Below are 15,743 nucleotides of genomic sequence, written 5' to 3'. Positions count from 1 at the left end.
TAAACTTTCTAAAATATTATATGTTTTAGTGTTGATACTATTTTATTTTTACTTAATATTAAGTATAAAATAGCATTTTAAAAATAAACATGGTTTCCTAATTTAATTAAGAATTTTTTATTAGGATCATGATATTCAAATTGGAAATGATATATCAAATTCTGAACTTCTTTGCTTGCTTTTAAAAACGCAGTTTGATCGAAATGTAGTCACTCAGTTTGATGTTCAGGTATGTAATTTATTTTTAAAAAGCATAATTTGTTAGTAGAAGTTTATAAAAAGAAGAAAAAATTGATTGAATTATTGTAATAAATGGTCAATTATTGGCTTAAAACTAAATGTGCATGAAATACAAGCTAACATTATTTATGTTTTGAATATAACACAGACTACTAGAAGAAAATATCAATTATTTATATTTTGCAGAAATTTATTATATTAATATTTCTTATACTGTACAGTACATTCTATTAAAAAAATTATTTATGTAATTATTTTTTCTAAAGGAAAGTTCACAAAGATTGCTTAAAAATAATATGCTCATTTTAAATTTTGCAAATTATATTTTATTAAATAAATATTATTAAATATTTTTCATGTTTAAATCTAAAATATAATGATTTAAAATTTAAAATGTCTAAACCAAAATATAATTTAACAATAAAAATTCAAATAAAATTATTAAACTATTTGATAATGTAACTTATTATGTAAGTTTATGGCATATTAAAGAATAAATTAAAATATTTTTCTCATTTTAGGAATTAATATTTGATCATATTTTTAGCCATCTTGGTATTAATACTTCAGGATGTGTTGACCACCCTATAGTTTTGACAGAAGCCATTTGCAATCCAAGTTATTCTAGACAATGTAAGAAAATCATTTAATAATTTTTTAAATATTAAGATATAATATTATAAAAAAGATTAAAAATTTAGAATGAAATATATATTTAAAAATTAAAAATATACAATATTGAAGACAAATAAAAAAAAATCATTGTGGTCTTCTAAACATCATTCTTAACTACTGGAACACAATCAACATTGGCAGAGTTAACCTCCTTTTATAGTTATATTTATGCGAATTGTTTAAAAAGTTCCTGTGATGTCAAATATCTTCAAAATTCTTACTGTAAAAAATTTAAAATTCAAGATGAAATATATATTTAAAAATAAGAATTTTAAATTTTTTACAGTAAGAATTTCAAAGATATCCAACATCACAGGAACTTTTTAAACAATTTGTATGTATGTACATACAAATCGTTTAAAAAGGATATAACAAGGAAAGGAAAATATAACATTAGTTGCTAATGTTGTGTTATATTTTCCTTTCCTTGCATCATATTTGTGTTCTTTGATTCTAATATGCAATTTCCATAAAGAAAGTGTATGGTAAAGTCCACCAATTTCTATGATTATCACAATGTAAGTTTTGATGTTAATATAAATGGAACATCTTATTGAACAGGTAAGAAAATATACATCTGCATTGATCTGATTATAATGATTTACATTATCAAATAAATACAGTGGTATCTCAGGTTACGAACGCCCCAGCATACGAAATTTTCAGGATACAACATGAAATTCGAACATATTTTTGCTCCACGATACGAACAAAAACTCACCATACGACGTTACATTAGTTCGCATTTTTCATTTGTTTTTCTTACTACAGTTATTTTTTTAAATGTATTACTTGGCTTTAATTTGAGTATGTTTTTCGCGTTGGAACGAATTATTTGGTTTTACATGTAATCGTATGGGAAAAGATGATCCACCTTACGACATTTTCATGATACAATCTCAGTTTCGGAACGGATTAATTTCGTATCCTGAGGTACCACTGTAAATAGTATATATTTTGTTTTCCTACAGCAAATTCAAATAATTTAAAATGAAATTTTATTCTGAAAAAATTGAAATATATAATTTAAGATAGTTTTCATATTAGATTATATTTAGTTTGTATCTGCATTAAAATAAATAGGTTATGTATATATATATTAATAGAAAGTACTGTATAATAAATTGAATATATTATAAATATTTTAGTGGTGTTAAAAGTGTTATAAAATGATAGATAATATACTATAATTTTAAATTGTGTGGTTTTTATTGTAAATATTGAAAATAAATTAGCATATAGTAAAATTATATATAAATTCTTAAAAATGAGAATAATATATAAGTACAGGCTGTCTGAGGAAGATCTATATTATTATGAAATTTCATTTAAAAAATGAATTAAGCAGTCAATTGAAACCACATTTCAATAGACTAAAATTTTATTTAAAAATTAAGCAAAATAATATAGATTTTTCTCAGACTCTGAGTATTATTCATATCAAACATTGAGATATTATTTTCTGGAAAATATCTGAAGATTATAGATAAATTTAGAATTGAAAATTTTTTATTTTTCAGTGATGTCTGAATTACTTTTTGAATGTTATCAAGTGCCAAGTGTAGCTTATGGACTTGATGCTGTGTTTAGTTTTTATTACAACATTCCAAAATATCAAAGTATGGATATTTATTTTTTATTCAAAATAAACAATACAATTTTAACAAATATAAGAAACAAAATTTTTTATTTTTAGCTCAGAATGGTATAATATTATCTAGTAGTTATAATACAACTCATATTCTACCAATTCTACAAGGTCAAATAGATTTTCCTCAATGTCGTCGAATAAATGTTGGTGGTAATCATTTGATAATGTTTCTTCATCGTATTTTACAGTTAAAATATCCTACACATTTTTCTGCTATTAACAGAACTAGATGTGAGGTAATTTTTATTTGTTTATATATGATATATTTGAATTTTTTTTAAATTCTTATGCTTTACACATTAAATACTTTGAAATATTGAATTTATTGCTTATATTTTAANGTATTAAAAAGGTATGCAAAAAATTCCAGATTACAAATTATATCCGTAGCAAGAGTGATACAAATTGTTTCCTCCAGAACACAATGTCAACTGTCCGTTGCAATGACAGTTTACAAATTCGACAGTACAAATGAACAGTGGTGTAATCGTCATGACAGACGATTACACCACTGTTTATGTTCGTTTGCACAGTTTTCGATGAGTCATATCATTCTTAACTTGGACGGAAATGAAATTTGTTACAACGTTGCACTTAGTCTTTCATATTTGTTATTAGTAATTTAAAAGACATTTTGAAACACATACGGAATGATAATAATTTTTAAAAATATAATAACACAAAAATGAAAAGGAAACTCGGGTATGTTTATCGAGAGCCACAAATAATCCTTCAAAGAGCCGCATGTGGCTCGCGAGCTGCAGGTTGGCCACCCCTGCTCTATGCCTTCGTAAAGGACGTACTTTTCCTTTGTTTAAGGGTATTTGGGCAGTTTATTCTGTTGTATTCTCAAGCAAACAATACATACAAGTTCAGTACAATATTTTCTGAGGAAACACGCATACTTATCCTTTTTTAACCCCATTCCCGATAACCCGGCATTTTCACAAACTCGGCCACCCTTCAGTCCACATTAGGTCGAGTTTTTGAGGCTCTACTGTATCAACATCTAAAATCTGATAGTTATATATAAAACCTACCTCTAGTACCAAATTATTTGGAATTTAATTATTAATAATAGTGGAAAAATAACCCGATTTCTTACAGTGATCATTTGGCTTTGACAAAGTAATATATGCATCAAATTCATTTTAAACAAATTTGAATAAACATATATTTATTCAAAATAAGCAGTTACATTTTAAATACAGTAGTAGTTATTAAGTAAATAAAGATTTAAGTTTATTGAATCCAACTTCCACTCCTAATCTGTCTTTCTCAGGTAACCTTTAATGCTATTTTAGGGGAAAATATAATATTCAAAATATGTTATTTACCTAATATAACATTTATTTTTATTTGTTGAAAACATAACATGCAAAATGGATGTATTGGATTGATTTAAATGTTTTTTTTATTTTAACTTTAAAGCATTATTTTTAAATTTATTTAAATATGTATACCAATTTACTTCACAATGTATTTTGCCATAGAAGTTTTATGTTTTCAATTCCAAAATATACCTTTGCTTAAAAATAAATTAATTTTCTGATTGTCTTTATATAAAAAGAATATGGCAAAAATTAGACTTCTCTCATTGACTAGCTATTCTTTAAAATTCTCTGTCTTTTCATTCCAGTGAAGAAAGAGCATTTGGAAAGTAATACTAATTTTAAAAGTATATTAAATGAAGATTCCAAATTTTTATTAACTCATTTCAGAAGGACTTATCTAATTCTATTATTTTCATGATAGGAACAATTATTTTGTCACTTTCAAAAAATGTTTGTAAATTTATAATTAAGCAAAAACCCAAACTTCTTAATCATGAATACATTTTTTGTTACAGTAAAAATCAATATACAGATATACCTCGACTTACGTCGTTTCAAGTTACGTCGTTCCCGATTATACATCGTTTGTCAAAAAATATATGGAAAAATAAAAATCAAGTTTAAGTCATTTTACTCAACTTTACGTCTGTCCGCCACAAATATTGAAGTCGTAATATCACTAGAAAAGCGTTTAAAGCACATAAATTCGTATTAAAATATATACATTTACAAGTATGTACTGTATTTACAGTACATGCATTCGTAAATTTAGATTACTTTTTTCTGTACTATATTAAAAACTAAAATTTATTTGTTTGTAAGCTTAAAATAGATCCTTATTAACCATATTTTATTAAAAATGCATTAATAAATAAAATACAGAACCGGAAATGGTAATTTATGGTTTAGCCTAGTGACAAGTAGATTTGGAGACAAGTAAATTTGACTTACGTCGCCTCTCCTGGAACTAATTACTGACGTAAGGCAAGGTATACCTGTATCCACAATTTAAAAACAAAGTTTTTAGGAATTTTAAGAAAGCTATTAGTCTTCATTTATCAGTTTGGGAGAATAAAGTTTATTGTTAGATGATAAAAACGATATGATTTAATAAATAAAATACTTAAACTGCTGAAAAAACAAAAAGTTATGAAATCAATATTTTTAAAACTGAATTATGAAAAATTCAAATCAAAATAGATCTTAATTATAAATGTAACATCCATTAATGATAATGTGAAATGTGTTTAGTATTAATGATTTTCATAAAGATACAAAAACTGAAAAGTTAGGAATTTCAAAAGCATCTGGCAATGATGAAATGCATCTTGTGGATTATAGAATGCCATATTTTGGTCTTAATCTCATATGGGTTTGGAATTTCTTTTCTACTTCTACTTCATGATCACTATGATTTAATTTTTTTTTGTTACTTTTGCAAATTTCCTTAATTAAGAACACAATATAGAATAGCAACATCACATACACACACTTCTTTTATGAAACATTTTCTATTTAGAAACAATTTATAATTTATATTATGTATTTCAAAAACCATAGTAATTGTTNCATTTAAAAGATTTATTTAAGAAACATTTTAATATAAAATAAATATTTAATAAATTTTTAAAGAACTTTTTATATTTATTAAATCAATTTTTGTGTGTAGAATTTAATTTTCCAACATATGAAAGTTGCCTTGAACTTCCAGGAAGAATTAGAAAATTGGAATGATATGGAGTATTATAATAAACATGTACATAAGATACAGTTACCTTATACACCTGTAAATATATATTTTTTAAATTTTAAATCAATAATGTTGCAATATAAGAATTTATATATAATCATAATAATATGTATGCACACAATGTTTTTTTCCAGTTCAATTTTAGCTGATAAATTTACCAATTAAATATTTTTTCTGACCAGTTAAAAATATTTTATTTCAGTTTATTTTATTTATTGCTGTTTTTTAAAGACCAGACTACTTATTAGTATGCTATTGAGTATTATAATACTCATATTGTTATTTTGTTGTTAACTGAAGTTTGTAAAGAAATTTGCAGTAGAAGCTATCTATTATTGCAAATCAACCTCCTAAAATATTTTCCTGGAGAAAAACACTGTGTTGTTTATACTAGTTTCTTATTCTGTTTATTTTAGTTTCATTTTCAAGCATATAATATTGTTTTCTACAGACTTATCTTTATGATAAGTCTGTAAAAAGCAATATTATATGCTTGAAACTTAGGCGACAATATGGCTGAATTTAGACTTTATTGATATTAGTTACAAGAAAACCTATGTTAAAAATTACAGTAAATAAACATTTAAGAGGAATAAAATATAAATAACTTATGCAAATTTGGCTGTAGTTGAACACTGTTCAAAAACAGGACGTGAATTAGTTATAAATAAAGTAAACATTTTGAAAACTGAAAAATTTAAATAATTTAAATACAGGTATAAAAATTAACGATATCTGGCAACATATTCTATAAAGACCGTGCATTCTATTGTTTTAATTATTGTACTTGCTCCTCCTCCTACTTCAATGGCAAGACCAGTTATGAAGTAAATCATAAATGGATGAAAAGGATAAGAGAATTTTTTTAAATGTGATATTTTTAAAATTTATTGTAAGTTATCTTTTTGTGATATAAATTATGATAAAATATTTTAAATAAGAGATTTGTATTTAGATTATATGTTAAGAAAAATTGATTGTTATTAAAATAGTACAAAAACATCTTTGAAGAATACAGGTATTTATGCTATTTATAATTGGCGGTGATAAATTTTTGTAATATGGCATCTTGATACATTTATGATATTAGGTACAAAAGTGATAAGAACTGATGAGGGGTATGACACCCGAAATACATTTTCTTCTAATATCATTAAAGTCTAAATTCAGCCATATTGTTTTCTAAGCTCCTGTATAAGTCCATAAAAAAACATTATGTGCTTAAAATTCTGTGTGTGTATCAGTTTTGATTCTTCCTGTCATGAAGGTACAGAGTGAGTGGGTCTTGTTTTAATCATACTCATTGTAGGATTTGCCACTTCACAAAATGACTAAGCAGTGAAGAAAAGGGCCAACATATTTGGTACAATAGCCCATAAAGATTTTCAAGGCTAAGGTTCATGACACAAACCTGTCCCTCAAAATAGTAGGCTGATAACTTTACCATGTCAGCTGTTTTAGGTGCATCCATATATATATTCTAGGCCCAACCATATATATATATGCATGTATGTATGCATGTATTAATACACTAAAGAATCAGTTTTATATATTAAAACTATTATATTATCATGACTTAATTTTCAAATAATGTTATCTTTTATATTATAATTCTGAAAAATATTGATGTGTGTTGAAGATGATATAACAAGACAGTTTACCAGATAATAGTTTAGTACATAGACTTTTATTGTTAATGTTACTAAATGTTTGAAATTAAATCTTGATTTTTTTTAAATCAAATGATTAGATAAACAATTTTTTATTTAAAAAAATAAGTTTAAAAATCAGTTTAATTATACTAATTTATATATATTAATTCTATTACATTACTATGATAAAGTTAATGCAAATAAAATATTATTTGTTTAGAATCTTCATTTTATGAGATGAATTTGGAATTTTTCTCTAAAAGTAACTTGTAAAACATTGAATAGATAATGTATGTTTATTAATTAATTATTTTTGATAAAGTCAAAGAAACTTAAAAATGTTTTTTATTGTAAAAAGCATCATCATCATAATCATTATCAAAATTATTATTTATATTGAATTAAAGAACCAATTTAGTAGTAACTCTCTGAAATAAGTCTTTACCAGCAGTTTATGAATTTTAGTATAATTTAGCAGTACTATTTAAAATTATTTACTCATAGGCATTATGAAATTTATATTATTGTATGCAGTTTTGTTATTCATAATAATATTTCTTAAATGACATTACATTCAGATTCCAGGAAGTCACAGTCCTGTAATAGATGGAAAAATGGAACGCTGCTTTTCAATGTTAAAACGATTACAGGAATTAAATGCTGAAAAACGAGCAGAAACTGTAAGTATTTGCTTTTTACTTGTAATATTTATAATTATTTGGAAAGAAAAATATATTAAAATTTTAAAAATTAAAACAGTCCATTTAAAAAATTGTTGTAAAAGCAGGAGTTTTAAAAACTAAAAGCATTGATCTTTATTTCTTAGTGTACTTAGTGTAGTTAGTTTTTAAATATTTCATTTTTATGGAAAGCCGATTTTTAAGAAATTTATACAGGCCTCTGATTGAAATTTAAAAGCATATTTTTTATTAAATCAATAAAATAAATAAATTACAAATTTCAATAGGTGTAAGATATTTAAAATTTAAAACTTAAAGGAATACTTAAAGTTAATGGTATTGATCTCTACTTTTGCAGTATATTGATATTTCTGAAATATTCTTTACTAGCAAAAATGTTTTGAAAAGTTCTGTACACAATTAATAATGTATCTTATTTAAATCTTATAAATGAAACTTTTAAGGAATAACAGAGGAGTGTATCAAATTTTGGGAAATATGTAAATATTGATAAGATTCTGATTTTAGAATTAAAAGGATTTTTAAAAATAGAAATTAATTTTCTAAAATGAATAATCACAAAACAGCAACATTTATATATAACTTCTTTATTGTTAGCTGATTTAAATTATTAACATTTAAAACTATTATGGAAATATATAAAAAATTATAAAAAAACAAAGTAAACCCTACTAACTCAGGGTAATAGGGGTAAAGGTTGTCATACAGAATGTATACTGAAGGTTTAGAGCTTTAGTATGTTACTGCTGAATTTATTACTACAAGAAGTAAGCTCAAAAAAATATGACACTACAGTATATAATATAATGCATGGTATTGCAAAGATTTCTGGATATCTAAAACACTCATTACAGATATCCATTGATTAATGTGTTTAATTCATCCCTCGATGCTACTGTGTATATCAAAATTTTATTAATCAAATACAGTGATACCTTGACACTTGACTGAACAATCACCATCCGTTAGAAGAAATTTTTGGTTTATAACAAATATTTTTATTTTAATAAATGAAAATAGTAAATTCATCAACATCTTATTTGCTGAGAAAAACATACCTGTGTTAATTAAAAACAACTGTTAAAGCTGCATTAATTAAAATTTTTTTTGCATGTAAAAAGGGATTGCTGCAATTCATTTCACATGTTAATCAAATCTTGTGTTAAGCAAGTGATACCTATAATTATAATTTTTTTATTGTCAAGAAATTTTAAATTACTGTACAAGTTTTTGAGAAAACTTGTCTGAATTAGTGGGGGTTTATTGTAGTAGGATATTGTGCATTTTTCAGTTAATAAAAAATTTTTATAATCAGTTAATAAAATATTTTGAATTAATAAATAATTTTATTAATTGTAAATGAACATCATATAAATCATAATAGAAAAATATGATTAAATAAAATTCATTTAGTTTTTATAAGACAAATTTTTAATTATAGAAATAATTTTTATAAGATAATGTATATAATAAAAACAATATCATTCTTTATGAGATAGATTTTTGTGTCCCAATGTTGGTCTTTAAATTTAAATTTGATTATATTGATATATTAAAATTTGTATAAGAATTTAATAAAATAATCTGTTATAGATTTCAAAGTAATGATTTTGTTTATCTGTTTGAGACATATTTTTATATTTAAAGTTAATGAGAGATGAGGAAAAGTTGCAACATTTTCTTAATATGCAAGAAATATTAGATGATGATGAAGAAGACTTATTTTTGGTAAGTTTATGAATTTGTCAATTAAAATGGTGTAATAATATATTTTAATCAATTCTAATTGCACATTTTATTTTATATAATTTATCTTAAAGAAATTACCATAAAGAATAACTACAAGAATATACAGTTTTACAGATATATACAGGGTGGGTCCAAAATTATGGGTCAAACTTCAGTTGATGATTCCTGCCAAGGCAAGAAACAAAATGCTTCTATAAACATATGTCCAGAAATGCATAGTTAACACACACTAAAGGTTGCATTCACATGTTGTTCTAGAACAATGCGTGAATGCTGCCTGTAACACAATTCAGATACAAGCCAGAACATTTGAAAGGATGCATCAGTCTGTAATGCAATGTGTGCATTCGTGCATGTAGACCTATGGGAAACACTTCAAGCATCTGCTTTGACTGGCCAGACAGGTCTGCAATACTGTTCTGTAATTTTATGCAGTGTAATAAATTTTTTATTGTGTGTTAACTACGCATTCCTGGACTTATGTGTATAAGAGCAGTTTTGTTTCTTTTTTTGGCATGAATCACCATCTGAAGTTTGTCCCCATATTTTGGAACTATCCTGTATATATAATAAACATTGCACTGTTTCAGTTCAGGTGTATTTTTTTTTAAAAGATCATAAAAAATTAAATAGAAATATAATATTTAAAAATATTATATTTTTAATGATTTTTTTTTTACAGATAAATTTTGTCCTAACTTATTTACAAAGAAAATTTAAACAAGCTTAGTATTTATTTATATTTCCATTTAATAAGACAGTTTACATTAAAACAGTTGTGTTTTAAATTTTGAAAATGTAATTAACATTACAGTATTAAAAATTATATTTGTATAAAAACTATTGCAGCATATTATTTGATAAAACATTTTACATAAATAAAATCAGTTTGAAAGGAATAAGTAAATAACATTTTTATGCCATTTAGCATTTCTATATAACTTTAGAAATAATGATTTTTAATTAATAATTTTCAAATGTAAAGTTTTCTTGAAACAATTAACCTATTCTAATGTTATTACTTAATTAATGCATTTAATTTTAAATTTATTGATATAGCAAAAAAGTTTACATGAATTCGGGCTTAGTTCAGTCACAGAACTTCAGATTGCTATTAATAAATTAAATCAGAAGATTCGAAAAACAAGAAATTATGTTCCTTATTTCTCGTTTGGAGAAAGTGATGGGCAGGTTCGTTTTTTATATTAATTAAATAATAATAAAAATTTAAATAAATTATTATAAAAAATTAACTTATTATGAAATTTCAATCTTCCAATTTTTAATTTCATTGTAAAGTTTTGAAATATTTTTTTTATTTTATATTGTTGAAACTGACTAATAAAATTTTTGTAAAATATTTCAGTTTAAACTTAGTAAAGGCCTTTACAATATATTTCTCTTTCTTTTGTAAAGCTTTTTACTTGTAAAATTCCATAATGCATTTTGAGATAAAAAAGTAAATAAGTTTTCTCATTAGAAAAGTTTTCAGATCTACTTAATTAAAATTGTCTTTCTTCATATCTAATGATAATATGCATTGCATTTAATAATGTATTCAGTGTATTCTTACTGAAGAGGTACAGTACATTTGTATATGAGGGGGACACCAAAAGAAATGCACTGATATTTTTTTAAATAAAATATTCAGTACATGCCATGAAATTGCTGAAGAATATAAATACATCCTTCGTATGTTTGTTTATGTATTGTTTTTACGCATCCCACAAGAGGAGCTTGTGGTAGATGCTTTGGAAATGATGGCACTGCTAGACATCTGCTGAAAAGTAACACATAATGATTGAGTTCTTGGCATGTGAGAAAGAGACCATTGGTGTCATCCATAAGTGACTGTATAAGGTGTATGGAAATGAGTTTGTTGACTGCAGTACTGTCAGTCATTGGGCTGTATGATTTTTGGTGTAAGATCGACATGGCAATATTCAAGATTTGATAAGAAGTGACAGACTGCTAACAGCAATGTCAAAAGCCATAATATAGCAGGTAAACAATATGAATCTCATAGTTGCGTAATCATGAAAGAGTGAACATTGGATTAAACATTGGAGAAGCAAGTGTGTGCAGAAAACTGTTGGGATTTTTGAAGGAGATGGGAAAACCACAAAGACCAACAGAAGTTAATTTCTTTTGAATTATTGGCATGTTTTGAGGCCAAGAGGGCTGATTTTCTACCATGAATAGTGATGGGAGTTGAATCATAGCTCTACCATTTTAAGCCAGAAACCAAATGGAAATTATTGGAATGGCACTATGCAAATTCTCTTGCAATGCAGATATCCAAAACAATCTCATCTGTTGGCAAAATGATGGCAATGATGTTTTGGGATATGAAAGGTGTTATTCTTGTAGAGATCATGCCAAAGGGATCCACCATCAATTTAGCAGCATATGTGGAGACTGTGTCTCCATATATGCTGCTTCATGATATGCATATATGCTATATGTCTATATCATGTTTACCTCTAAAATTGTTGTGCTGATGTTCTCCTTCAGCACAACAATGCATGGCCATATACAAATCTTCAAACCAGAGAAGCGATCAGAAAAATCAGATGGAATGTATTGCTGATTTAGCACCAACTTTCCTGTCTTTGGTCAGTTAAACTATACATGTGAGAAACAAAGTTCCCTAATGAGTCAGTGTGGTGGTAGAAAAATATGACTGAAGAATGCTGGTCTTGAGTTTTACCTAGTAGGGATACAAGCACTAGTTTCAAGATGAAGTATAGATGTTCAGAATAGTAGGAACTATGTGAAAAATAGGACAATGTACCTGCAGGTTGAAAGTATGATCTGTAAATGTTAAACAGTTGTAACATTAAAAGTCCTTTTAATAAAATATAGTGCATTTTTTCATAGTTCTCATATACATGTATACAGTAGAGCGTCGTTTATCCGAATCAATTGGGGACTGGGGTGGTTTGGATAACTTATTTTTCGGATAACGAATCATGTACGAAAAAATATATTAATTTATTCCATGTTGAAATTTCTCTCCGTTGCGTGTCGCTTCGCGTTGAATTTTCGTCGATGTTAAGCCTAACGAAGACTATTGTATCGTTAAAAATTATTTTTTTATTTTGTACAAACAAAATTAATTTATTGAAAAATATAAAAACAATAAAAAATTATACTTCAGATGTTAATTTAGTATCAAAAACGTAAAATATTTGAGTAGCCCGAGAAATAGCCAAAGATTGCAGCGCCACAGCACTAGCGAAAATTTAAATTTGCCGACTGGAATGCTTTCAGATAACGGACGTTTCGGATAACCAGCTTTCGGATAAACAACGCTCTACTGTATATATATATATATATACACACTGAATGACTATTTTATTACATATGGCTAGTTAGTAAGTTGATCCATCTTTGGCCTACAGGAAAACTCAGTTAATCTAGGTATGAATTCAACAATGTATCAGAAATGTTGCACAGAAATCTTGATCTATCTTAACATGATGACATCATACAATTTCTGTGGATTGAATGATATGCAGCCATGATGTAAATTATGATGGCAATGAGGTAGAGTCAACCTCATCATCATCATGATCCTAGATCTCAACTAGATTGAGCATAAGATACAGAATTTGAGTGTCTTATTAAAGCAGGCAGAACTCTATATTATTTTCTGTGAAATGCATATGCATATGTAACTTGGTTAATTAGAATTAAAAAATTAAAACTGTAATAATAATAATTATTATTATAGTTTTAATTTAATTTAATTATTATTATTACAGTTTTAATTTAATAATAATTATTATTATTATTATTGTTAAGTTAAATTAAATCAAGATTAATTAATTTTAATAGGTTCTGAGCATCATCTCCTTTTGATTGTAATCAAATGAATAATTTTCATAATTCTTCAAATCTCACATTAAAAAATCTTTTTGATTTAACAGAGTACCCTTTAACAATAGCCATCTTCAGGCTGTTTTACAAAGTTGAATGCTTAAACTATAACAGAACACCATAGATTGAATACATAAATACCAAACAATACTTAAATCTAAGATTATTGCTATGACTAGTTAAAAATTACATATAAATTCCAAATCATATCCTCTATATGCAATATAATAAACATTTACAAGTAATGCAGGTAGTCCAAGTACTAATCCAGGTACTAAATCACATATACAATAATGATCTCTATCTTGGGGTTTCAAACCCCAATCTCCCTGCACTTGAGACAATGTCTTGGTCTCTGTATTGTTGTATGATACGTGAGTTGTTACTTGGTTTAAGTGTTGTGTTGTGCATATATGTTTATTACATATTACATTGTCACATAAAGGATATGATTTAGAATTTCTACATAATTTTTAAATGAATCATAGCAAAAATCATTGATTTAAACATTGTTTTGTATTTATGTATTTGATGTACGATATTCTATTACAATTTAAAAGTTTTAGATTTTGTAAAATAGCCTGAGGATGGGCTTTGAAAATAGATGAAAGCATTAACTTTTGTTTATTTAAAAGTTAATCTGCTGAGCTAAAAAACTTTTTAGCTCAGCAGATTAACCTTTTTAATATCTAATATTTTAATTTATACAATACAAAATTATTCATATTTAACTTAATTTAGTGTTTTTTTTTATTTTTTAAATATTTAAAGGAAACATTACAAAAATCAAGTTGTGGGGAGTTGGAATTACATAAATTTTCTGATCCTGAAAGTTGGATTAAAGCTGTGAAACAGAGATGTGAAGTAAGTTAGATTTTCATTAAAGTATTATAAAAGTTGAAAAATTAATTTAATAATAGATTTGGAATTTGACAGTTAATAGTTGAATATGAATTGATAACCTGAAAATCAAATTCAATGAGTTTTAAAATTTATATATTTTTTATATGTATTATATATTACATATATGCAAATAAAATATTTTAGCTTATTTTTAGTCTGCAATTTTCAAAAATTGTAGACCTATAAATTCAGACTGATATCTGTCAGTTGTCTGTCCTTCCTAAGGTCAAGAACAGAGTTAGACAGATGAAAATCAAGACCAGATATGGAAAGCTTAAGGACAGGAGGCCCCTATTAACTTTATACTAGGGTTTCACCAATGGGATCACAGAAAATCCCATAAATTTCTTAAAAATTCACTTTTTTCTTATTTTGTGTTAAAGTTGAGGAAATTTTGCAAATAGAAAGTATAATTAACCCATAAACTGTCAGAATACATTTGTATTTATTAATTTTAAACTTACTTATTAGTTTTTTAAATTTTTGCTTGTTATGGCATGTCACAGATTGTCAATAATCAATATGTAGCCTATTTGTGACAAGACTGAAAATTCTTTACTTGTCAGAATCTGTAATATCTGGAATAATTGTGCTTTTGCTGTCTTAATTTTTAACCATGGTCAGTAGCTCCAATAACTGCATTACGCCAGATTGTACAAATTGGACAAGGATACAAACGAGTATGAAGTATGCAAGTATGAAGTTTTTCTTCATAAACCTGATTATTAAAGCCAAATGAACTGCTGAATTATTGGGCTGTAAGCTCGATGCTACTATTAAAGCAGCAGAGGTAGACAAATCAAGAATACTAGACTGCAAAAGAAATACTGTAACACATCTCGAAAACAAACTAGAAATTTTCCAGGCTACAGGTGAAAAAACACATAACATCCGTCTTTTCTTAAATGCATTAAAAACGATTCCACTCACATCAATTGAATCAAAAAGGGTATTTGTGGTAGCAGGACTTTTCTTTAGTAAAATAAGAATCAAATTTAGTAAGCAGAGTATTGACCATCTTTGCTTTTTAAAATCTTGCTAATACAAAATATTATTGTAAATCTTTATATGTTTTATTTAAAAAACAAAAATTACCTTCTAAGTTAGAAGTTTGATCTAAGTTCATTTTTTCTTTAAATTTTCAACTCAATTCAAAGGCTTCTTTTTTCTTGTAAGCAGTTTCCAACAAACTTTAATAAATTTTTT

The 15,743-nt window shown here is 25.8% G+C and overlaps 1 protein-coding gene across 1 annotated transcript in view; it reads left to right on the top strand.

Annotated features, from left to right (window-relative positions):
* Positions 1-14,522, top strand: part of LOC111625633 (actin-related protein 5-like) — a 23,611-nt gene extending 9,089 nt beyond the window's left edge. The window contains exons 4-11 of the mRNA XM_023368836.1: positions 762-873; positions 2,436-2,534; positions 2,612-2,802; positions 5,570-5,686; positions 7,881-7,982; positions 9,651-9,731; positions 10,812-10,943; positions 14,406-14,522. Of these exons, the coding sequence (XP_023224604.1) occupies positions 762-873; positions 2,436-2,534; positions 2,612-2,802; positions 5,570-5,686; positions 7,881-7,982; positions 9,651-9,731; positions 10,812-10,943; positions 14,406-14,507 (936 nt within the window). The 3' untranslated portion in view covers positions 14,508-14,522. The remainder of the gene's footprint in view (positions 1-761; positions 874-2,435; positions 2,535-2,611; positions 2,803-5,569; positions 5,687-7,880; positions 7,983-9,650; positions 9,732-10,811; positions 10,944-14,405) is intronic.
* The last annotated feature ends 1,221 nt before the right edge of the window (positions 14,523-15,743 follow it).

This window comes from Centruroides sculpturatus, unplaced genomic scaffold, assembly GCF_000671375.1.
Source record: "Centruroides sculpturatus isolate CEXI.00-Female unplaced genomic scaffold, Cexi_2.0 scaffold356, whole genome shotgun sequence".
Lineage (NCBI taxonomy): Eukaryota > Metazoa > Arthropoda > Arachnida > Scorpiones > Buthidae > Centruroides > Centruroides sculpturatus.
The sequence above is the reverse complement of the archived record's forward strand: the minus strand, read 5'-3'. Positions and strand labels throughout refer to the sequence as shown.